This window comes from Panulirus ornatus, chromosome 15, assembly GCF_036320965.1.
Source record: "Panulirus ornatus isolate Po-2019 chromosome 15, ASM3632096v1, whole genome shotgun sequence".
In the NCBI taxonomy this organism is placed as follows: Eukaryota; Metazoa; Arthropoda; class Malacostraca; order Decapoda; family Palinuridae; genus Panulirus; species Panulirus ornatus.
Window position 1 is genome coordinate 48156844 of NC_092238.1, and position 24931 is coordinate 48181774.

The 24931-nt window shown below is 40.3% G+C and overlaps 1 protein-coding gene across 1 annotated transcript; it reads right to left on the reverse strand.

The window, feature by feature from the left end:
* Window positions 1–33: 33 nt before the first annotated feature.
* On the reverse strand, window positions 34–2947 carry LOC139753631 (serine/threonine-protein kinase greatwall-like; the record flags this gene model as incomplete). The annotated part of the gene is made up of 1 exon (XM_071670242.1): window positions 34–2947. A coding segment is annotated over one exon (1128 nt), but the record flags the coding sequence as incomplete, so codon positions are not given.
* Window positions 2948–24931: the final 21984 nt, after the last annotated feature.

Consider the following 24931-nt stretch of genomic DNA (forward strand, 5'->3'; position numbering starts at 1 on the left):
TATATATATATATATATATATATATATATATATTTTTTCTTTTCTTTCTTTCATACTATTCGCCATTTCCCGCGTTAGCAAGGTAGCGTTAAGAACAGAGGACTGGGCCTCTGAGGGAATATCCTCACCTAGCCTCATTCTCTGTTCCTTCTTTTGGAAAATTTAAAAAAAAAAAAAAAAAAAAAAAAAAAAAAAAAAACGAGAGGGGAGGATTTCCAGCCCCCCGCTCCCTCCCCTTTTAGTCGCCTTCTACGACACGCAGGGAATACGTGGGAAGTATTCTTTCTCCCCTATCCCCAGTTTATGAAAAGCATAAGTTCAGCACAATCTAGTTTTCTAAACACATGACTAAAAAGGTAAATTTTCACATTCTACCTCTACTGAGATATTGCTGAATCAATGTGCTTAACTACATCCAGTACAACATTTTACTCAAGCCTATCTATCAATCATCTTTTCGTCCATTCCCATTTACATGGGGTAGGTCAGGTGTATAACAATGAGCACTTATGCTTTTAAGAACTGATCACTCTCATTTTCTCCATAGCAATTTACCCATGCTAAATCAGGTGCATACAGCTTCTCTCTGAAGCTATATGTATCATTTATTTGAATAATTTTTGCAAACTGGTGGCCCAGCCCCTAATCCATATGCAGAATAATACTGTTGATACATACAGCAGTGGACAGTGATATTAAAACTTTAAAGAGGTATACATTATGAAGAAAGAATATAAAATAAGGTAAAATTCACTACCGCATGTCGACACTTTTTTTAGCCATATCTAATAACATTAATAACTTTAAGATGCCATAGCAGCATTAATGTCCAAACTAAAACGTGAGAATTAGCAGTGAAAGTAACAATAATCCCAAATTCCTAAACTGTAACTGAATTACCTATGCAATAACCACTTTGTGACAAATGAAAAGGGTACCAAAATTACTTGGTAGGAGTTATGAAAATACCTCTGAAATGATCTCCTTTTGGGGAATAAAGTGGTCATCTGTGCATGAGGTTTCCTTGGCAAGATATGCAAACATACATTGCAGGAAATCTTTTTTTGACAAAACTGATAAAGTTATCTTAACACCAGGATTAGTTAGCAACATAAGTACATTTATCTTTCTAATGACATCCATGCCATGTGATGAGTAAGATATACAAATGTTTGCTGTGATCTTTCTATGGGACTTGAAAATACCTAGGCACTGCTATTCCTTAGCAAATATGTACATATTCTACCTCTGAAGTAATCTTCCTGCAAAGAGAAGAAATTATCAGGGTAAAAGGATCCCATAGCAAGATAATTTACCTGTGAAGTGATCCCTTCGTGAATACATACAAGATTATCAAGAGACCATTGTCCCTTTGCAAGATACACAAATTCATCTCTGTATTGACTTTTTTGTGAAAATTCAAGAGGTTCCTTAAACATATGAAACCCTTAGCAAGATAAAGACATTCTACTACTAATACAATAAAAGTTCTAAAATAAGCACATAAAAACTAAAAAGCTCTAAGGAATCATAAGTAATTTTGGTGTATCTGTTCTATTAATCTCAGCAAAAAATACCAGTTTACTTAACAAGCTGAAGCACAGCAGGATTATTTTTCAGTCAAAATACAGAAAACTAGAGGATACAAAAAATAAAGACATCAGTAAACTGTTCCTTTCAACAAAACTTCAAGCAACATCATATTTCATGCAACTGCTTAGCTTGTAACAATCAGTAGGAAGTTTGATACTCATATACACTGGTCAGCCATAAAAGCTCTTCATTCAAACTTGCTGGTTTCTCTTGGTGTAAACTCACATCACAGATCAAAGTTGGATACTGTGAGATGCTGGATATTGTTGCGAGCTTCAAAGTATGTGGTGTCCATTGCATCATCTGGTTGAGGGACAAATGGTGCTTGAATATCTTTCAGACTGGCCCAGTCAATGCAAGAAAAAAGGGGACTAGACTTGATGGACTCAAAATCTGCACGTATTTTTGGATCATATGCCAAGAGCTTGTCTATAATCTCAACAGCAGCTGCAGACAGTGCTTCATCACCCTTTGGCCAAGGAATGTCTCGTTGCAAAATATTATGAAAAACGGCTTCTGGTGTTTCATCATTAAATGGTGGAATGCCTGTCATGAACTCAAAAAGGCACACTCCTAGAGCCCACCAGTCTACAGCTGGCCCATGTCCAGAATGCAATAATAGCTCAGGAGCCAAATAATCTGGTGTCCCCAAGATTCGGGATTCAGGATGAATAGGACGTGCTCCTCTTCGAACACTTTTGGGAGTTCGTAGTGGTGTCTGACCAAGCTCCTGAAGTGGCGTGCCTGCAACTTTAAGTAATCTAGATGGGGTGTGATAACTGAAGAATAGCTGTGTCTGGTGACTGTGCGATGACATATCAACAGGAGTAACAGGGGTGTCTGTGTACTTTGTCTCTCTCTCTGGAACATCAGTGATCATGTCACTTTCACTGTACCATCTCACAAGTTTGCTGGCCGGGGTGTTGTCAGCTTGGTTTTCCTTCGCTGTGTGGGAAACATCGCTCTTACATACACTCTCTTTTATCTCTCTTGGAGAAGAATCCTGAATTCTCATTTCCCTGCTTTCCTGATCTCCATCAGAACTTCTCTTCTCATTACTATGGTCTAGTACAAATTTCATTCCCATTTTGAAACAAGGACTCTTTTTCATGTTTTGCCTTTTAGGGGTCTGACCAACTACTTGCAAGACTCCAAAGTTCCTTGTGAGTCCTGTGGAAAGGGTAGTTCTTGAAATATTTGCAGGAGGACTAGCAATGTTTGAACTTAAAGGACGTTTGATACCTCTTGCTTGAGACGGAATCTTGAAGTTTCCTGAGCTCTGACAGGTTGGAGTGCTACAACTATTTCTCTTACAGGGACTTGTATATTCCTCTAACTTTGTGCTTTCCTTTATATATATATATATATATTTATATATATATTGATATATATATATATATATATATATATATATATATATATATATATATATATATATTGATATATATACATATATATATATATATATATATATATATATATATATATGTATATATATATATATATATATATATAAATATATATATATATATATATATATATATATATTGATAAATATATATATTTTTTTTTATTATACTTTGTCGCTGTCTCCCGCGTTTGCGAGGTAGCGCAAGGAAACAGACGAAAGAAATGCCCCAACCACCCCCCACACACATGCACATACATACGTCCACACACGCAAACATACATACCCACACAGTCCCCCATGGCCCACCCCAGACGCCTCACATGCCCCGATTCAATCCACTGACAGCACGTCAACCCCGGTATACCACATCGCTCCAATTCACTCTATTCCTTGCCCTCCTTTCACGCTCCTGCATGTTCAGGCCCCGATCAAACAAAATCTTTTTCACTCCATCTTTCCACCTCCAACCTGGTCTCCCTCTTCTCCTCGTTCCCTCCACCTCCGACACATATATTCTCTTGGTCAATCTTTCCTCACTCATTCTCTCCATGTGCCCAAACCATTTAAAAACACCCTCTACTGCTCTCTCAACCACGCTCTTTTTATTTCCACACATCTCTCTTAACCTTACGTTACTTACTCGATCAAACCACCTCACACCACACATTGTCCTCAAACATCTCATTTCCAGCACATCCATCCTCCTGCGCACAACTCTATCCATAGCCCATGCCTCGGAACCATACAACATTGTTGGAACCACTATTCCTTCAAACATACCCATTTTTGCTTTCCGAGATAATGTTCTCGACTTCCACACATTCTTCAAGGCTCCCAGAATTTTCGCCCCCTCCCCCACCCTATGATCCATTTCCGCTTCCATGGTTCCATCCGCTGCCAGATCCACCCCCAAATATCTAAAACACTTCACTTCCTCCAGTTTTTCTCCATTCATACTCACCTCCCAATTGACTTGACCCTCAACCCTACTGTACCTAATAACCTTGCTCTTATTCACATTTACTCTTAACTTTCTTCTTTCACACACTTTATCAAACTCAGTCACCAGCTTCTGCAGTTTCTCACATGAATCAGCCACCAGCGCTGTATCATCAGCGAACAACAACTGACTCACTTCCCAAGCTCTCTCATCCCCAACAGACTTCATACTTCCCCCTCTTTCCAAAACTCTTGCATTCACCTCCCTAACAACCCCATCCATAAACAAATTAAACAACCATGGAGACATCACACACCCCTGCCGCAAACCTACATTCATATATATATATATATATATATATATATATATATATATATATATATATATATATATATATATATATATATATATATATATATATATATATATATATTTTTTTTTTTTTTTTTTGCTTTGTCGCTGTCTCCCGCGTTTGCGAGGTAGCGCAAGGAAACAGACGAAAGAAACGGCCCAACCCACCCCCACACACATGCCCTGATTCAATCCACTGATAGCACGTCAACCCCGGTATACCACATCGCTCCAATTCACTCTATTCTTTGCCCTCCTTTCACCCTCCTGCATGTTTAGGCCCCGATCACACAAAATCTTTTTCACTCCATCTTTCCACCTCCAATTTGGTCTCCCTCTTCTCCTCGTTCCCTCCACCTCCGACACATATATCTTCTTGGTCAATCTTTCCTCACTCATTCTCTGCATGTGACCAAACCATTTCAAAACACCCTCTTCTGCTCTCTCAACCACGGTCTTTTTATTTCCACACATCTCTTTTACCCTTACGTTACTTACTCGATTAAACCACCTTACACCACACATTGTCCTCAAACATCTCATTTCCAGCACATCCATCCTCCTGCGCACAACTGTATCCATAGTCCATGCCTCGCAACCATACAACATTGTTGGAACCACTATTCCTTCAAACATATCATTTTTGCTTTCCGAGATAATGTTCTCGACTTCCACACATTCTTCAAGGCTCCCAGAATTTTCGCCCCCTCCCCCACCCTGTGATCCACTTCCGCTTCCATGGTTCCATACGCTGCCAGATCCACTCCCAGATATCTAAAACACTTAACTTCCTCCAATTTTTCTCCCTTCAAACTCACCTCCCAATTGAATTGACCCTCAACCCTACTGTACCTAATAACCTTGCTCTTATTCACATTTACTCTTAACTTTCTTCTTTCACACACTTTACAAAACTCAGTTACCAGCTTCTGCAGTTTTTCACATGAATCAGCCCCCAGCGCTGTATCATCAGCGAACAACAACTGACTCACTTCCCAAGTTCTCTCATCCCCAACAGACTTCATACTTACCCCTCTTTCCAAAACTCTTGCATTCACCTCCCTAACAAACCCATCCATAAACAAATTAAACAACCATGGAGACATCACACACCCCTGCCGCAAACCTACATTCACTGAAAACCAATCACTTTCCTCTCTTCCTACACGTACACATGCCTTACATCCTCGATAAAAACTTTTCACAGCTTCTAACAACTTGCCTCCCACACCATATATTCTTAATACCTTCCACAGAGCATCTCTATCAACTCTATCATATGCCTTCTCCAGATCCATAAATGCTACATACAAATCCGTTTGCTTTTCTAAGTATTTCTCACATACATTCTTCAAAGCTGATCCAAACATCCAAACACCTGATCCACACATCCTCTACCACTTCTGAAACCACACTGCTCTTCCCCGATCTGATGCTCTGTACATGCCTTCACCCTCTCAATCAATACCCTCCCATATAATTTGCCAGGAATACTCAACAAACTTATACCTCTGTAATTTGAGCACTCACTCTTATCCCCTTTGCCTTTGTACAATGGCACTATGCACGCATTCCGCCAATCCTCAGGCACCTCACCATGAGTCATACATACATTAAATAACCTTACGAACCAGTGAACAATACAGTCACCCCCTTTTTTAATAAATTCCACTGCAATACCATCCAAACCTGCTGCCTTGCCGGCTTTCATCTTCTGCAAAGCTTTTACTACCTCTTCTCTGTTTACCAACTCATTTTCCCTAACCCTCGCACTTTGCACACCACCTCGACCAAAACACCCTTTATCTGCCACTCTATCATCAAACATATTCAACAAACCTTCAAAATACTCACTCCATCTCCTTCTCACATCACCACTACTTGTTATCACCTCCCCATTTGCGCCCTTCACTGAAGTTCCCATTTGCTCCCTTGTCTTACGCACTTTATTTACCTCCTTCCAGAACATCTTTTTATTCTCCCTAAAATTTAATGATACTCTCTCACCCTAACTCTCATTTGCCCTTTTTCTCACCTCTTGCACTTTTCTCTTGACCTCCTGTCTCTTTCTTTTATACGTCTCCCACTCAATTTCATTTTTTCCCTGCAAAAATCGTCCAAATGCCTCTCTCTTCTCTTTCACTAATACTCTTACTTCTTCATCCCACCACTCACTACCCTTTCTAATCAACCCACCTCCCACTCTTCTCATGCCACAAGCATCTTTTGCGCAATTCATCACTGATTCCCTAAATACATCCCATTCCTCCCCCACTCCCCTTACTTCCATTGTTCTCACCTTTTTCCAATCTCTACTCAGTCTCTCCTGGTACTTTCTCACACAAGTCTCCTTCCCAAGCTCACTTACTCTCACCACCCTCTTCACCCCAACATTCACTCTTCTTTTCTGAAGACCCATACAAATCTTCACCTTAGCCTCCACAAGATAATGATCAGACATCCCTCCAGTTGCACCTCTCAGCACATTAACATCCAAAAGTTTCTCTTTCGCGCGCCTGTCAATTAACACGTAATCCAATAACGCTCTCTGGCCATCTCTCCTACTTACATAAGTATACTTATGTATATCTCGCTTTTTAAACCAGGTATTCCCAATCATCAGTGCTTTTTCAGCACATAAATCTACAAGCTCTTCACCATTTCCATTTACAACACTGAACACCCCATGTATACCAATTATTCCCTCAACTGCCACATTACTCACCTTTGCATTCAAATCACCCATCACTATAACCCGGTCTCGTGCATCACAACCACTAACACACTCATTCAGCTGCTCCCAAAACACTTGCCTCTCATGATCTTTCTTCTCATGCCCAGGTGCATATGCACCAATAATCACCCGTCTCTCTCCATCAACTTTCAGTTTTACCCACATTAATCGAGAATTTACTTTCTTACATTCTATCACATACTTCCACAGCTCCTGTTTCAGGAGTACTGCTACTCCTTCCCTTGATCTTGTCCTCTCACTAACCCCTGACTTTACTCCCAAGACATTCCCAAACCATTATTCCCCTTTACCCTTGAGCTTCGTTTCACTCAGAGCCAAAACATGCAGGTTCCTTTCCTCAAACATACTACCTATCTCTCCTTTTTTCACATCTTGGTTACATCCACACACATTTAGGTACCCCAATCTGAGCCTTCGAGGAGGATGAGCACTCCCCGCGTGACTCCTTCTTCTTTTTCCCATTTTAGAAAGTTAAAAAAAAAAAAAAAATATAAGGAGGGAGGATTTCTGGCCCCCCGTTCCCGTCCCCTCTAGTCGCTTTCTACGACACGCGAGGAATGCGTGGGAAGTATTCTTTCACCCCTATCCCCAGGGATAATATACATATATATATACACATACACACACATACAAACACACGCACATATACACACACACACACATACATATATATACATGTGAAAAATGTAAGAAACAATTTAGAAAACTGAAACTTCTAGCTTGAAATGAAATGAAAAAATGAATGTCACATAATGGTTCAACCTCTGGCTATGGAAAGGAAATGCTTAATTTATTTACACAAACGTCAATAGTAGTTCTCATCAATTTAACCACTGTATCAACAAGCTTGAATGTCTAAGCTACATTTTTTCCAATTTCACTATTTTCTTGTCAAAGCACCATGTATGAAAACTATCACTCCAGTAACACAACTATAAACATTTACTTCCCCTTTAAAAAAAAGTTCTGGGGAAGTCTGTCTCGATACACTGCGGGACACTCTACCACCTGGCGAGGTTTGTGTTGCAATGGTTCTTGATTTACAAACGTAGTAGCATCACTGGTGGGCCAAGGTAGTTCCGTTGGCGAAGAGGAACTCATGAAACATGTCAGAAAGCATGCTATATATGCTATATATAAATATATATATATATATATATATATATATATATATATATATATATATATATATATATATATATATATATTTTTTTTTTGCTTTGTCGCTGTCTCCCACGTTTGCGAGGTAGCGCAAGGAAACAGACGAAAGAAATGGCCCAATCCACCCCCATACACAAGTATATACATACGTCCACACACGCAAATATACATACCTACACAGCTTTCCATGGTTTACCCCAGACGCTTCACATGCCCTGATTATATCCACTGACAGCACGTCAACCCCGGTGTACCACATCGATCCAATTCACTCTATTCCTTGCCCTCCTTTCACCCTCCAGCATGTTCAGGCCCCGATCACACAAAATCTTTTTCATTCCATCTTCCCACCTCCAATTTGGTCTCCCACTTCTCCTCGTTCCCTCCACCTCCGACACATATATCCCCTTGGTCAATCTTTCCTCACTCATTCTCTCCATGTGCCCGAGCCATTTCAAAATACCCTCTTCTGCTCTCTCAACCACGCTCTTTTTATTTCCACACATCTCTCTTACACTTACGTTACTCACTCGATCAAACCACCTCACACCACACATGGTCCTCAAACATCTCATTTCCAGCACATCCATCCTTCTGCGTACAACTCTATCCATAGCCCACGCCTCGCAACCATACAACATTGTTGGAACCACTATTCCTTCAAACATACCCATTTTTGCTTTCCGAGATAATGTTCTCGACTTCCACACATTCTTGAAGGCTCCCAGAATTTTCGCCCCCTCCCCCACCCTATGATCCACTTCCGCTTCCATGTTTCCATCCGCTGCCAGATCCACTCCCAGATATCTAAATCACTTCACTTCCTCCAGTTTTTCTCCATTCAAACTCACCTCCCAATTGACTTGACCCTCAACCCTACTGTACCTAATATCCTTGCTCTTATTCACATTTACTCTTAACTTTCTTCTTTCACACACTTTACCAGACTCAGTCACCAGCTTCTGCAGTTTCTCACATGAATCAGCCACCAGCGCTGTATCATCAGCGAACAACAACTGACTCACTTCCCAAGCTCTCTCATCCCCAACAGACTTCATACTTGCCCCTCTTTCCAAAACTCTTGCATTTACCTCCCTAACAACCCCATCCATAAACAAATTAAACAACCATGGAGACATCACATACCCCTGCCGCAAACCTACATTCACTGAGAACCAATCACTTTCCTCTCTTCCTACACGTACACATGCCTTACATCCTCGATAAAAACTTTTCACTGCTTCTAACAACTTTCCTCCCACACCATATATTCTTAATACCTTCCACAGAGCATCTCTATCAACTCTATCATATGCCTTCTCCAGATCCATAAATGCTACATACAAATCCATTTGCTTTTCTAAGTATTTCTCACATACATTCTTCAAAGCAAACACCTGATCCACACATCCTCTACCACTTCTGAAACCACACTGCTCCTCCCCAATCTGATGCTCTGTACATGCCTTCACCCTCTCAATGAATACCCTCCCATATAATTTACCAGGAATACTCAACAAACTTATACCTCTGTAATTTGAGCACTCACTCTTATCCCCTTTGCCTTTGTACAATGGCACTATGCACGCATTCCGCCAATCCTCAGGCACCTCACCATGAGTCATACAAACATTAAATAACCTTACCAACCAGTCAACAATACAGTCACCCCCTTTTTTAATAAATATATATATACATATATATATATATATATATATATATATATATATATATATATATATATATATATATATATATATATATATATATATATATATATATATATATAGGGGGAACGACGGGCGACCGGACGAAACGACGGCCGTCAGCAATTCTATCGGCTAGATTAATCTTGTCAGTGAATATTGAAACCCGTGAGAAACGACAGGTTAGACGCTTTTCGTCCCGCGACACGACACTTGCCAACACGACGAAAGAAGACATGATGACCATCAAGCGACGGTGATAAGTGAGTTGACTTGAGTGAAGGAAAAGTAACATCAGACCGACGGATGGTGCCTGGAGTATTAATAAGGAAAAGTACGTGTGGAGGAAAAGATGCGGTCAGCGAGGTAGAGGAACTTGTATCAAGATTATTGCATGAGAAAACCTTCACCCAGTGGATGCCTTCTACACTGCTCGTTTATATGATGACACCAGCGACCTTATCTCTTTCCAAGGAAGTCTAGTGAATAAGATCATCGTGTGTCAAGACAGCAAATATAGCGCCTCTTCGCAAACGGAACTACCTTGGCCCACCAGTGATGCTACTACGTTTGTGAATCGGGAACCATTGCAACACAAACCTCGCCAGGTGGTAGAGTTTCCCGCAGTGTATTGAGACAGACTTCCCCAGAACTTTTTTTAAAGGGGAAGTAGATGTTTTATAGTTGTGTTACTGGAGTGAGAGTTTTCATACATGGTGTTTTGACAAGAAAATAGTAAAATTGGAGAAAAATGTAGCTTAGACATTAAAGCTTATTGATACAGTGGTTAAATTGATGAGAACTGCTATTGACGTTTGTGTAAATAAATCATACATTTCCTTTTTCCATAGCCAGAGGTTGAACCATTATGTGACATTCATTTTTTTCATTCATTTCAAGCTAGAAGTTTCAGTTTTCTAAATTGTTTCTTACATTTTTCATATGTATATATATGTATGTGTGTGTGTGTATATGTGCGTATGTGTGTGTATGTGTGTGTATGTGTATATGTATATATATATGTATATTATCACTGGGGATAGGGGTGAAAGAATACTTCCCACGTATTCCTCGCGTGTCGTAGAAAGCGACTAGAGGGGACGGGAGCGGGGGGCCAGAAATCATCCCCTCCTTGTATTAACTTTCTAAAATGGGAAACAGAAGAAGGAGTCACGCGGGGAGTGCTCATCCTCCTCGAAGGCTCAGAGTGGGGTGCCTAAATGTGTGTGGATGTAACCAAGATGTGAAAAAAGGAGAGATAGGTAGTATGTTTGAGGAAAGGAACCTGGATGTTTTGGCTCTGAGTGAAACGAAGCTCAAGGGTAAAGGGGAAGAGTGGTTTGGGAATGTCTGGGGAGTAAAGTCAGGGGTTAGTGAGAGGACAAGAGCAAGGGAAGGAGTAGCAATACTCCTGAAACAGGAGTTGTGGGAGTATGTGATAGAATGTAAGAAAGTAAATTCTCGATTAATATGGGTAAAACTGAAAGTTGATGGAGAGAGGTGGGTGATTATTGGTGCATATGCACCTGGGCATGAGAAGAAAGATCATGAGAGGCAAGTGTTTTGGGAGCAGCTGAATGAGTGTGTTAGTGGTTTTGATGCACGAGACCGGGTTATAGTGATGGGTGATTTGAATGCAAAGGTGAGTAATGTGGCAGTTGAGGGAATAATTGGTATACATGGGGTGTTCAGTGTTGTAAATGGAAATGGTGAAGAGCTTGTAGATTTATGTGCTGAAAAAGGACTGATGATTGGGAATACCTGGTTTAAAAAGCGAGATATACATAAGTATACTTATGTAAGTAGGAGAGATGGCCAGAGAGCGTTATTGGATTACGTGTTAATTGACAGGCGTGCGAAAGAGAGACTTTTGGATGTTAATGTGCTGAGAGGTGCAACTGGAGGGATGTCTGATCATTATCTTGTGGAGGCTAAGGTGAAGATTTGTATGGGTTTTCAGAAAAGAAGAGTGAATGTTGGGGTGAAGAGGGTGGTGAGAGTAAGTGAGCTTGGGAAGGAGACCTGTGTGAGGAAGTACCAGGAGAGACTGAGTACAGAATGGAAAAAGGTGAGAACAATGGAAGTAAGGGGAGTGGGGGAGGAATGGGATGTATTTAGGGAATCAGTGATGGATTGCGCAAAAGATGCTTGTGGCATGAGAAGAGTGGGAGGTGGGTTGATTAGAAAGGGTAGTGAGTGGTGGGATGAAGAAGTAAGAGTATTAGTGAAAGAGAAGAGAGAGGCATTTGGACGATTTTTGCAGGGAAAAAATGCAATTGAGTGGGAGATGTATAAAAGAAAGAGACAGGAGGTCAAGAGAAAGGTGCAAGAGGTGAAAAAAAGGGCAAATGAGAGTTGGGGTGAGAGAGTATCATTAAATTTTAGGGAGAATAAAAAGATTTTCTGGAAGGAGGTAAATAAAGTGCGTAAGACAAGGGAGCAAATGGGAACTTCAGTGAAGGGCGCAAATGGGGAGGTGATAACAAGTAGTGGTGATGTGAGAAGGAGATGGAGTGAGTATTTTGAAGGTTTGTTGAATGTGTTTGATGATAGAGTGGCAGATATAGGGTGTTTTGGTCGAGGTGGTGTGCAAAGTGAGAGGGTTAGGGAAAATGATTTGGTAAACAGAGAAGAGGTAGTGAAAGCTTTGCGGAAGATGAAAGCCGGCAAGGCAGCAGGTTTGGATGGTATTGCAGTGGAATTTATTAAAAAAGGGGGTGACTGTATTGTTGACTGGTTGGTAAGGTTATTTAATGTATGTATGACTCATGGTGAGGTGCCTGAGGATTGGCGGAATGCGTGCATAGTGCCATTGTACAAAGGCAAAGGGGATAAGAGTGAGTGCTCAAATTACAGAGGTATAAGTTTGTTGAGTATTCCTGGTAAATTATATGGGAGGGTATTGATTGAGAGGGTGAAGGCATGTACAGAGCATCAGATTGGGGAAGAGCAGTGTGGTTTCAGAAGTGGTAGAGGATGTGTGGATCAGGTGTTTGCTTTGAAGAATGTATGTGAGAAATACTTAGAAAAGCAAATGGATTTGTATGTAGCATTTATGGATCTGGAGAAGGCATATGATAGAGTTGATAGAGATGCTCTGTGGAAGGTATTAAGAATATATGGTGTGGGAGGAAAGTTGTTAGAAGCAGTGAAAAGTTTTTATCGAGGATGTAAGGCATGTGTACGTGTAGGAAGAGAGGAAAGTGATTGGTTCTCAGTGAATGTAGGTTTGCGGCAGGGGTGTGTGATGTCTCCATGGTTGTTTAATTTGTTTATGGATGGGGTTGTTAGGGAGGTAAATGCAAGAGTTTTGGAAAGAGGGGCAAGTATGAAGTCTGTTGGGGATGAGAGAGCTTGGGAAGTGAGTCAGTTGTTGTTCGCTGATGATACAGCGCTGGTGGCTGATTCATGTGAGAAACTGCAGAAGCTGGTGACTGAGTTTGGTAAAGTGTGTGGAAGAAGAAAGTTAAGAGTAAATGTGAATAAGAGCAAGGTTATTAGGTACAGTAGGGTTGAGGGTCAAGTCAATTGGGAGGTGAGTTTGAATGGAGAAAAACTGGAGGAAGTGAAGTGTTTTAGATATCTGGGAGTGGATCTGGCAGCGGATGGAACCATGGAAGCGGAAGTGGATCATAGGGTGGGGGAGGGGGCGAAAATTCTGGGGGCCTTGAAGAATGTGTGGAAGTCGAGAACATTATCTCGGAAAGCAAAAATGGGTATGTTTGAAGGAATAGTGGTTCCAACAATGTTGTATGGTTGCGATGCGTGGGCTATGGATAGAGTTGTGCGCAGGAGGATGGATGTGCTGGAAATGAGATGTTTGAGGACAATGTGTGGTGTGAGGTGGTTTGATCGAGTAAGTAACGTAAGGGTAAGAGAGATGTGTGGAAATAAAAAGAGCGTGGTTGAGAGAGCAGAAGAGGGTGTTTTGAAGTGGTTTGGGCACATGGAGAGAATGAGTGAGGAAAGATTGACCAAGAGGATATATGTGTCGGAGGTGGAGGGAACGAGGAGAAGAGGGAGACCAAATTGGAGGTGGAAAGATGGAGTGAAAAAGATTTTGTGTGATCGGGGCCTGAACATGCAGGAGGGTGAAAGGAGGGCAAAGAATAGAGTGAATTGGAGCGATGTGGTATACCGGGGTTGACGTGCTGTCAGTGGATTGAATCAAGGCATGTGAAGCGTCTGGGGCAATCCATGGAAAGCTGTGTAGGTATGTATATTTGCGTGTGTGGACGTATGTATATACATGTGTATGGGGGCGGGGGGTTGGGCCATTTCTTTCGTCTGTTTCCTTGCGCTACCTCGCAAACGCGGGAGACAGCGACAAAGTATAATAAATAAAAAAAAAAAATCTCATTTCCAGCACATCCACCCTCCTGCGCACAACTCTATCCATAGCTCACGCCTCGCAACCATACAACATTGTTGGAACCACTATTCCTTGAAACATACCGATTTTTGCTTTCCGAGATAATGTTCTCGACTTCCAAACATTCTTCAAGGCTCCCAGGATTTTCACCTCCTCCCCCACCCTATGATTCACTTCCGCTTCCATGGTTCCATCCGCTGCCAGATCCACTCCCAGATATCTAAAACACTTCACTTCCTCCAGTTTTTCTCCATTCAAACTTACCTCCCTATTGACTTGACCCTCAACCCTACTGTACCTAATAACATTGCTCTTATTCACATATACTCTTAACTTTCTTCTTTCACTCACTTTACCAAACTCAGTCACCAGTTTCTGCAGTTTCTCACATGAATCAGCCACCAGCGCTGTATCATCAGTGAACAACAACTGACTCACTTCCCAAGCTCTCTCATTCCCAACAGACTGAATACTTGCCGCTCTTTCCAAAACTCTTGCATTCACCTCCCTAACAACCCCATCCATAAACATATTAAACAACCATGGAGACATCACACACCACTGCCGCACACCTACATTCACTGAGAACCAATCACTTTCCTCTCTTCCTACACGTACACATACCTTACATCCTCGATAAAAACTTTTCACAGCTTCTAACAACTTGCCTCCCACACCATATATTGTTAATACCTTCCACAGAACATTTCCATCAACTTTATCATATGCCTTCTCCGGATCCATAAATGCTATATACAAATCCATTTGCTTTTCTAAGTATCTCTCACATACATTCTTCAAAGCAAACACCTGATCCACACATCCTCTACCACTTCTGAAACCACACTGCTCTTCCCCAATCTGATGTTCTGTACATGCCTTCACTCTCTCAATCAATACCCTCCCATATAATTTACCAAGAATACTCAACAAACTTATACCTCTGTAATTTGATTACTCATTCTTATCCCCTTTGTTTTTGTACAATGGCACTATGCACGCATTCCGCCAATCCTCAGGCACCTCATCATGAGTCATACATACATTAAATAACCTTACCAACCAGTCAACAATACAGTCACCCCCTTTTTTAATAGATTCCACTGCAATACCATCCAAACGTGCTGCCTTGCCGGCTTTCATATACAAATATATATATATATATATATATATATATATATATATATATATATATATATATATATATATATATATATATATATATATATATATATATAAGTGGGATTGGACTTGACAGTAGATGGAACCTTGGAAGAGGAAGTGAGTCACAGTGTGGGGAGAGAAGCGAAGGTTTTGGGAGCGTTGAAGAATTTGTGGAAGGCGAGAACGTTATCTCGCAGAGCCGAAATCGGTATGTTTGAAGGAATAGTGGTTCCAACAATGTTATATGGCTGTGAGGCATAGGCTGTAAATGGGATTGTATGGATGAGGGTGGATGTGATGGAAATGAGTTGTTTAAGGTGGTTTGATCGAGTAAGTAATCAAAGATTGAGGGAGATGTTTGGTAGTAAAAAGAGTGTGGTTGAGGAAGCAGAAGAGGGAGTATTGAAATGGTTTGGTCACATGGAGACAATGTGTGAGGATATATTAGCAAAGAGGATATACGTGTCAGAGGTGGAGGAACAGGAAGTGGGAGAATTCAAGTTAGAATGATGGAGTGAAAAAGATTTTGAGCGATCTCGGCTTCAACAGACAGGAGTGTCATAGGCGTGTAAGGAATAGAGTAAACTGGAACGATGTGTTATACTGGTGGGGACGTTTTGTCAATGGATTGAACAAGGACATCTGAAGCGTCTGGGGTAAACCATGGGAAGTTTTGTGAGGCCTTGATATGGAAAGGAAGCTCTATTTTCAGTGCATTACATGTGACTGCTAGAGACCGAGTGTGAACGTATATGGCCTTTGCTGTCTTTTCCTAGCGCTACCTCGCCCGCACGTGGGGGTAGGGGAGTGCCATGTCATATGTGGCGGGTTGACAATGGGAATGGATGAAGTAGCAAGTAGGAATATGTACATGTGTTTATGTGCATGTACATGAATGTATATGTTGAAATATATAGGTATGTATATGTGCGAATGTGGGCGCAAATGTGCATGTGTATGGGTTGGGTCATTCTTTCGTCTGTGTCCTTGCACTACCTAGCTAACGTGAGAGACAGCGACTAAGTATAGTAAAGAAAAATTAAACATATATATATATATATATATATATATATATATATATATATATATATATATATATATATGAATATATAAATAAATATATATATATATATATATATATATATATATATATATATATATATATATATATATATATATATATATATATATATATATATATATATATATATACATATATATATATATATATATATATATATATATATATATATATATATATATATATATATATATATATATATATATATATATATATATATATATATATATATATATATAGATATATATATATATATATATATATATATATATATATATATATATATATATATATATATATATATATATATATATATATATATATATATATATATATTTATATATATATATATATATATATATATATATATATATATATATATATATATATATATATATATATATATATATATATATATATATATATATGTATATATATATATATATATATATATATATATATATATATATATATATATATATATATATATATATATATATATATATATATATATATATATACGTATATATATATGTATATACATATATATTTTATATGAATATATATATATATCCCATTCCTCCCCTACTCCCCTTACCACCTTTGGTCTCACCTTTTTCAATTCTGTACTCAATCTCTCCTGGTACTTCCTCACAAAAGTCTCCTTCCCGAGCTCACTTACTCTCACCACTCTCTTAACCCCAACATCTCTCTTCTTTTCTGACAACCCCTACAAATCTTCACCTTCGCCTCCACAAGATAATGATCAGACATCCCTCCAGCTGCACCTCTCAGCACATTAACATCCAAAAGTCTCTTTTTCACGCGCTCATCAAATAACACGTAATCCAATAACGCTCTCTGGCCATCTCTCCTACTTACATACGTATACTTATGTATATCTCGCTTCTTAAACCAGGTATTCCCAATCACCAGTACTATTTCAGCACAGAAATCTACAAGCTCTTCTCCATTTCCCTTTACAACACTGAACACCCCATGTACACCACTTATTCCCTCAACTGCCACATTACTCACCCTTGCATTCAAATCACCCATCACTATAACCCGGTCTTGTGCATCAAAACCACTAACACACTCATTCAGCTGCTCCCAAAACACTTGCCTCTCATGATCTTTCTTCTCATGCCCAGGTGTATATGCACCAATAATCACCCATCTCTCTCAATCTACTTTCAGTTTTATCCATATCAATCTAGAATTTACTTTCTTACACTCTATCACATACTCTCACAACTTCTGTTTCAGGAGTAGTGATACTCCTTTCCTTGCTCTTGTCCTCTCACTAACCCCTGACTTTTCTCCCAAGACATTCACAAACCACTCTTCCCCTTTACCCTTGAGCTTCGTTTCACTTAGAGCCAAAACACCCAGGTTCCTTTCCTCAAACATACGACCTATCTCTCCTTTTTTCTCATCTTGGTTACATCCACGCACATTTAGACACCCCAATCTGAGCCTTCAAGGAGGATGAGCACTCCCCGCGTGACTCCATCTTCTGCTTCCCCTTTTAGAAAGTTAAAAGACAAGGAGGGGAGGGTTTGGGGCCCCGCGCTCCCGCCCCCTTTAGTCGCCTTCTACGACAAGTGAGGAATTCGTGGGAAGCTTTCTTTCTCTCCTATCCGCAAGTAAGCAGTGATGGCCTGCGCAAAAGATGCTTGTGGCATGAGAAGCGTGGGAGGTGGGTTGATAAGAAAGGGTAGTGAGTGGTGGGATGAAGAAGTAAGAATATTAATGAAAGAGAAGAGAGAGGCATTTGTACGATTTTTGCAGGGAAAAAATGCAAATGAGTGGGAGAGGTATAAAAGAAAGAGGCAGGAGGTCAAGAGAAAGGTGCAAGAGGTGAAAAAGAGGGCAAATGAGAGTTGGGGTGAGAGAGTATCATTAAATTTTAGGGAGAATAAAAAGATGTTCTGGAAGGAGGTAAATAAAGTGCGTAAGACAAGAGAGCAGATGGGAACTTCAGTGAAGGGGGCTAATGGGGAGGTGATAACAAGTAGTGGTGATGTGAGAAGGAGATGGAGTGAGTATTTTGAAGGTTTGTTGAATGTGCTTGGTGATAGAGTGGCAGATATAGGGTGTTTTGGTCGAGGTGGTGTGCAAAGTGAGAGGGTTAGGGAAAATGATTTGGTAAACAGAGAAGAGGTAGTAAAACCTTTGCGGAAGATGAAAGCCGGCAAGCCAGCAGGTTTGGATCGTATTGCATTGGAATTCATTAAGAAAGGAGGTGACTGTATTGTTCACTGGTTGGTAGAGTTGTCTAATGTATGTATGATTCATGGTAAGGTGTCTGAGAATTGGTGGAATGCTTGCATAGTGCCATTGTACAAAGGCATTGGGGATAAGGGTGATTGCTCAAATTACAGAGGTATAAGTTTGTTGAGTATTCCTGGTAAATTATATGGGAGTTTATTGATTAACAGGGTGAAGGCATGTGCAGAGCATCAGATTGGGGAAGAGCAGTGTGGTTTCAGAAGGGGTAGAGGATGTGTGGATCAGGTGTTTGCTTTGAAGAATGTATGTGAGAAATACTTAGAAAAGCAAATGGATTTATATATAGCATTAATGGATCTGGAGAAGGTATATGATAGAGTTGATAGAGATGCTCTCTGGAAGGTATTAAGAATATATGGGGTGTGAGGTAAGTTGTTAGAAACAGTGAAAAGTTTTTATCGAGGATGTAAGGCATGTGTACGTGTAGGAAGAGAGGAAAGTGATTGGTTCTCAGTGAATATAGGTTTGCGGTAGGAGTGTGTGATATCTTGATGGTTGTTTAATTTGTTTATTGATGTAGTTGTTACGGAGGTGAATGCAAGAGTTTTGGAAAGAGGGGCAAGTATGAAGTCTGTTGGGGATGAGAGAGCTTGGGAAGTGAGTCAGTTGTTGTTCGCTGATGATACAGCGCTGGTGGCTGATTCATGTGAGAAACTGCAGAAACTGGTGACTGAATTTGTTAAAGTGTTTGAAAGAAGAAAGTTATGAGTAAATGTGAATAAGAGCAAGGCTATTAGGTACAGTATTGTTGAGGGTCAAGTCAATTGGGATGTAAGTTTGAATGGAGAAATACTGGAAGAAGTGTCTTAGATATCTGGAAGTGGATCTGGCAGCGGATGGAACCATGGAAGCGGAAGTGAGCCATAGGGTGGGGGAGGTGGCGAAAATTCTGGGAGCCTTGAAGAATGTTTGGAAGTCGGGAACATTATCTTGGAAAGTTAAAATGGGTATGTTTGAAGGGATAGTGGTTCCTACAATTTTGTATGGTTGCGATTCGTGGGCTATGGAGAGAGCGGCGCGCAGGAGGGTGGATGTGCTGGAAATGAGATGTTTGAGGACAATATGTGGTATGAGGTGGATTGATCAAGTAAGTAATGTAAGGGTAAGAGATATGTGTGGAAATAAAAAGAGTGTGGTTGAGAGAGCAGAAGAGGGTGTTTTGAAATGGTTTGGTCACATGGAGAGAATGAGAGAGGAAAAATTGACCAAGAGGATATATGTGTCAGAGGTGGAGGGAGCGGGGAGAATTAGGAGACCAAATTGGAGGTGGAAAGATGGAGTGAAAATGATTTTGAATGATCGGGGCCTGAACATGCAGGAGGGTGAAAGGCGTGCAACGAATAGAGTGAATTGGAACGATATGGTATACCGGGGTCGACGTGCTGTCAATGGATTGAACCAGGTCATGTAAAGCGTGTGGGGTAAACCATTGAAAGTTCTGTGGGGCCTGGATGTGGAAAGGGAGCTGTGGTATCGTTCCATTATTACATGACAGCTAAAGACTGAGCGTGAACGAATGGGGCCTTTGTTGTCTTTTCCTAGCGCTACCTCGCGTACATGAGGGGGGATGAGGTTGTTATATCATGTGTGGCGGTGTAGCGATGGGAAAAAATAAAGGCAGAGAGTATGAATTCTGTACATGTGTATATATGTATATGTGTATATGTGTATATATGTACTTTGAGATGTATAGGTATGTATATTTCCGTGTATGGACGTGTATGTATATACATGTGTATGGGGGTGTGTTGGGCCATTTTTTCGTCTGATTCCTTGCGCTACCTCGCTAAGCCGGGAGAAAACGACAAAGCAAAACAAAAAAAAAATAGAAAAATTATATATATATATATATATATATACATATATATATATATATATATATATATATATATATATATATATATATATATATATATATATATATATATATATATATATATATATAGAGTGAGTATTTCGAAGGTTTGTTGAATGTGTTTGATGATAGAGTGGCAGATATAGGGTGTTTTGGTCGAGGTGGTGTGCAAAGTGAGAGGGTTAGGGAAAATGATTTGGTAAACAGAGAAGAGGTAGTAAAAGCTTTGCGGAAGATGAAAGCCGGCAAGGCAGGAGGTTTGGATGGTATTGCAGTGGAATTTCTTAAAAAAGGGGGTGACTCTATTATTGACTGGTTGGTAAGGTTATTTAATGTATGTATGACTCATGGTGAGGTGCCTGAGGATTGGCGGAATGCGTGCATAGTGCCATTGTACAAAGGCATAGGGGATAAGAGTAAGTGCTCAAATTACAGAGGTATAAGTTTGTTGAGTATTCCTGGTAAATTATATGGGAGGGTATTGATTGAGAGGGTGAAGGCATGTACAGAGCATCAGATTGGGGAAGAGCAGTGTGGTTTCAGAAGTGGTAGAGGATGTGTGGATCAGGTGTTTGCTTTGAAGAATGTATGTGAGAAATATTAAGAAAAGCAAATGGATTTGCATGTAGCATTTATGGATCTGGAGAAGGCATATGATAGAGTTGATAGAGATGCTCTGTGGAAGGTATTAATAATATATGGTGTAGGAGGTAAGTTGTTAGAAGCAGTGAAAAGTTTTTATCGAGGATGTAAGGCATGTGTACGTGTAGGAAGAGAGGAAAGTGATTGGTTCTCAGTGAATGTAGGTTTGCGGCAGGGGTGTGTGATGTCTCCATGGTTGTTTAATTTGTTTATGGATGTTGTTGTTAGGGAGGTGAATGCAAGAGTTTTGGAAAGAGGGGAAAGTATAAAGTCTGTTGGGGATGAGAGAGCTTGGGAAGTGAGTCAGTTGTTGTTCACTGATGATACGGCACTGGTGGCTGATTCACGTGAGAAACTGCAGAAGCTGGTGACTGAGTTTCGTAAAGTGTGTGAAGGAAGAAAGTTAAGAGTAAATGTGAATACGAGCAAGGTTATTAGGTACAGTATGGTTGAGGGTTAAGTCAATTGGGAGGTAAGTTTGAATGGAGCAAAACTGGAGGAAGTAAAGTGTCTTAGATATCTGGGAGTGGATCTGGCAGCGGATGGAACGATGGAAGCGGATGTGGATCATAGGGTGGGGGATGGGGCGAAAATCCTGTGACCCTTGAAGAATGTGTGGAAGTTGAGAACATTATCTCGGAAAGCAAAAATGGTATGTTTGAAAGAATAGTGGTTCCAACAATGTTGTATGGTTGCGAGGCGTGGGCTATGGATAGAGTTGTGCGCAGGAGGATGGATGTGCTGGAAATAAGATGTTTGAGGACAATGTGTGGTGTGAGGTGGTTTGATCGAGTAAGTAACGTATGGGTAAGAGAGATGTGTGGAAATAAAAAGATCGTGGTTGGGAGAGCAGAAGAGGGTGTTTTGAAATTGTTTGGGCACATGGAGAGAATGAGTGAGGAAAGATTGACCAAGAGGATATATGTGTCGGAGTTGGAGGGAACGAGGAGAAGTGGGAGACCAAATTGGAGGTGGAAGGATGGAGTGAAAAAGATTTTGTGTGATCGGGGAATGAACATGCAGGAGGGTTAAAGGAGGGCAAGGAATAGAGTGAATTGGATCGATGTGGTATACCGGGGTTGACGTGCTGTCAGTGGATTGAATCAGGGCATGTGAAGCGTTTGGGTAAACCATGGAAAGCTGTGTAGGTATTTATATTTGCGTGTGTGGACGTATGTATATACATGTGTATTTGGGTGGGTTTGGCCATTTCTTTCGTCTGCTTCCTTGCGCTACCTCGCAAACGCGGGACGCAGAGAGAAAGCCAAAAAAAAAAAGAAAAAAAAAAAGAAAATATATATATATATATATATATATATATATATATATATATATATATATATATATATATATATAAGAGAAGTGGGAAACCAAATTGTACGTGGAAAGATGCAGTGATAAAGTTTTGAGTGATTATGGCCTGAACATGCAGGAGGGTGAAAGGCGTGCAAGGAATAGAGTGAGTTGGAACGATGTGGTATACCGGGGTCGACCTGCTGTCAGTGGATTGACCTAGGCCATGTGAAGCTTCTGGGGTAAACCATTGAAAGTTGTTTGGGGCCCGGATGTGGAAAGGTAGCTGTAGTTTCGGTGCATTATTACATGACAGCTAGAGACTGAGTGTGAACGAATGTGGCCTTTTGTGTCTTTTCCTAGCGCTACCTCGCACACATGAGGGGGGAGGGCGTTGTTATTCCATGTGTGGCGAGGTGGCGATGGGAACAAATAAAGGCAGACAGTATGAATTATGGACATGTGTATATATGTATATGTCTGTGTGTGTATATATATGTGTATATTCAGATGTTAGGTATGTATATTTGCGTGTGTGGACGTGTATGTATATACATGTGTATGTGAGCGGGTTGGGCCATTCTTTCGTCTGTTTCCTTGCGCTACCTCGCTAACGCGGGAGACAGTGACAAAGCAAAATAAATATATATATATATATATATATATATATATATATATATATATATATATATATATATATATATATATATATATATATATATATATATTTTCCCTGGGGATAGGGGAGAAAGAATACTTCCCACGTATTCCCTGCGTGTCGTAGAAGGCGACTAAAAGGGGAGGGAGCGGGGGGCTGGAAATCCTCCCCTCTCAATTTTTTTTTAATTTTCCAAAAGAAGGAACAGAGAAGGGGGCCAGGTGAGGATATTCCCTCAGTGACCCAGTTCTCTGTTCTTAACGCTACCTCGCTAACGCGGGAAATGGCGAATAGTTTGAAAAAAAAAAATATATATATATATAGAATGAGTGAGGAAAGATTGACCAAGAGGATATATGTGTCGGAAGTGGAGGGAACGAGGAGAAGTGGGAGACCAAATTGGAGGTGGAAAGATAGAGTGAAAAAGATTTTCTGTGATCGGGGCCTGAACATGCAGGAGGGTGAAAGGAGGGCAAGGAATAGAGTGAATTGGATCGATGTGGTATACCGGGGTTGAGGTGCTGTCAGTGGATTGAATCAGGGCATGTGAAGCGTCTAGGGTAAACCATGGAAAGTTGTGTGGGGCTTGGAAGTGGAAAGGGAGCTGTAGTTTCGGGCATCATTGCATGACAGCTAGAGACTGAGTGTGAACGAATGGGGCCTTTGTTGGCTTTTCCTAGTACTACCTCGCACACATGAGAAGGGAGGGGGATGGTATTCCATGTGTGGCGAGGTGGCGATGGGAATGAATAAAGGCAGACAGTGTGAATTGTGTGCATGGGTATATATGTATGTGTCTGTGTGTGTATAAATATGTGTGTATTGAGATGTATAGGTATGTATATTTGCGTGTGTGGACGTGTATGTATATACATTGTGTATGGAGGTGGGTTGGGCCATTTCTTTCGTCTGTTTCCTTGCGCTACCTCGCAAACGCGGGAGACAGTGACAAATCAAAATAAATATATATAAATAATATATATATATATATATATATATATATATATATATATATATATATATATATATATATATATATATATGTGTGGATAGGGGAGAAAGAATACTTAAACCACGCATTCCTCACGCGTCGTTGAAGGTGAATCAAGGGGACAGGAGCGGGGGCTAGAAAACCTGCCCTCCTTGTATTTGAAATTTTAAAAAGGGAAACAGAAGGAGTCACGCAGGAAGTGCTCATCCTCCTCGAAGGCTCAGATTGGGGTGTCTAAATGTGTGTGGATATAACCAAGGTGAGAAAAAAGAAGAGATAGGTAGTATGTTTGAGGAAAGGAACCTTGATGTTTTGGCTCTGAGTGAAACTAAGCTCAAGAGTAAAGGGGAAAAGTGGTTTGGGAAAATCTTGGGAGTAAAGTCAGGGGTTATTGAGAGGACAAGAGCAAGGGAAGGAGTAGCACTACTCATGAAACAGGAGTGTTGGGAATATGTGATAGAGTGTAATAAAGTAAATTCTCGATTGATATGGGTAAAACTGAAAGTTGATGGAGAGAGATGTATGATTATTGCTGCTTATGCACCTGGGCCTGAGAAGAAAGATCATGAGAGGCAAGAGTTTTGGGAGCAGCTGAATGAGTGTGTTAGTGGTTTTGATGCACGAGACCGGGTTATAGTGATGGATGATTTCAATGCAAAGGTG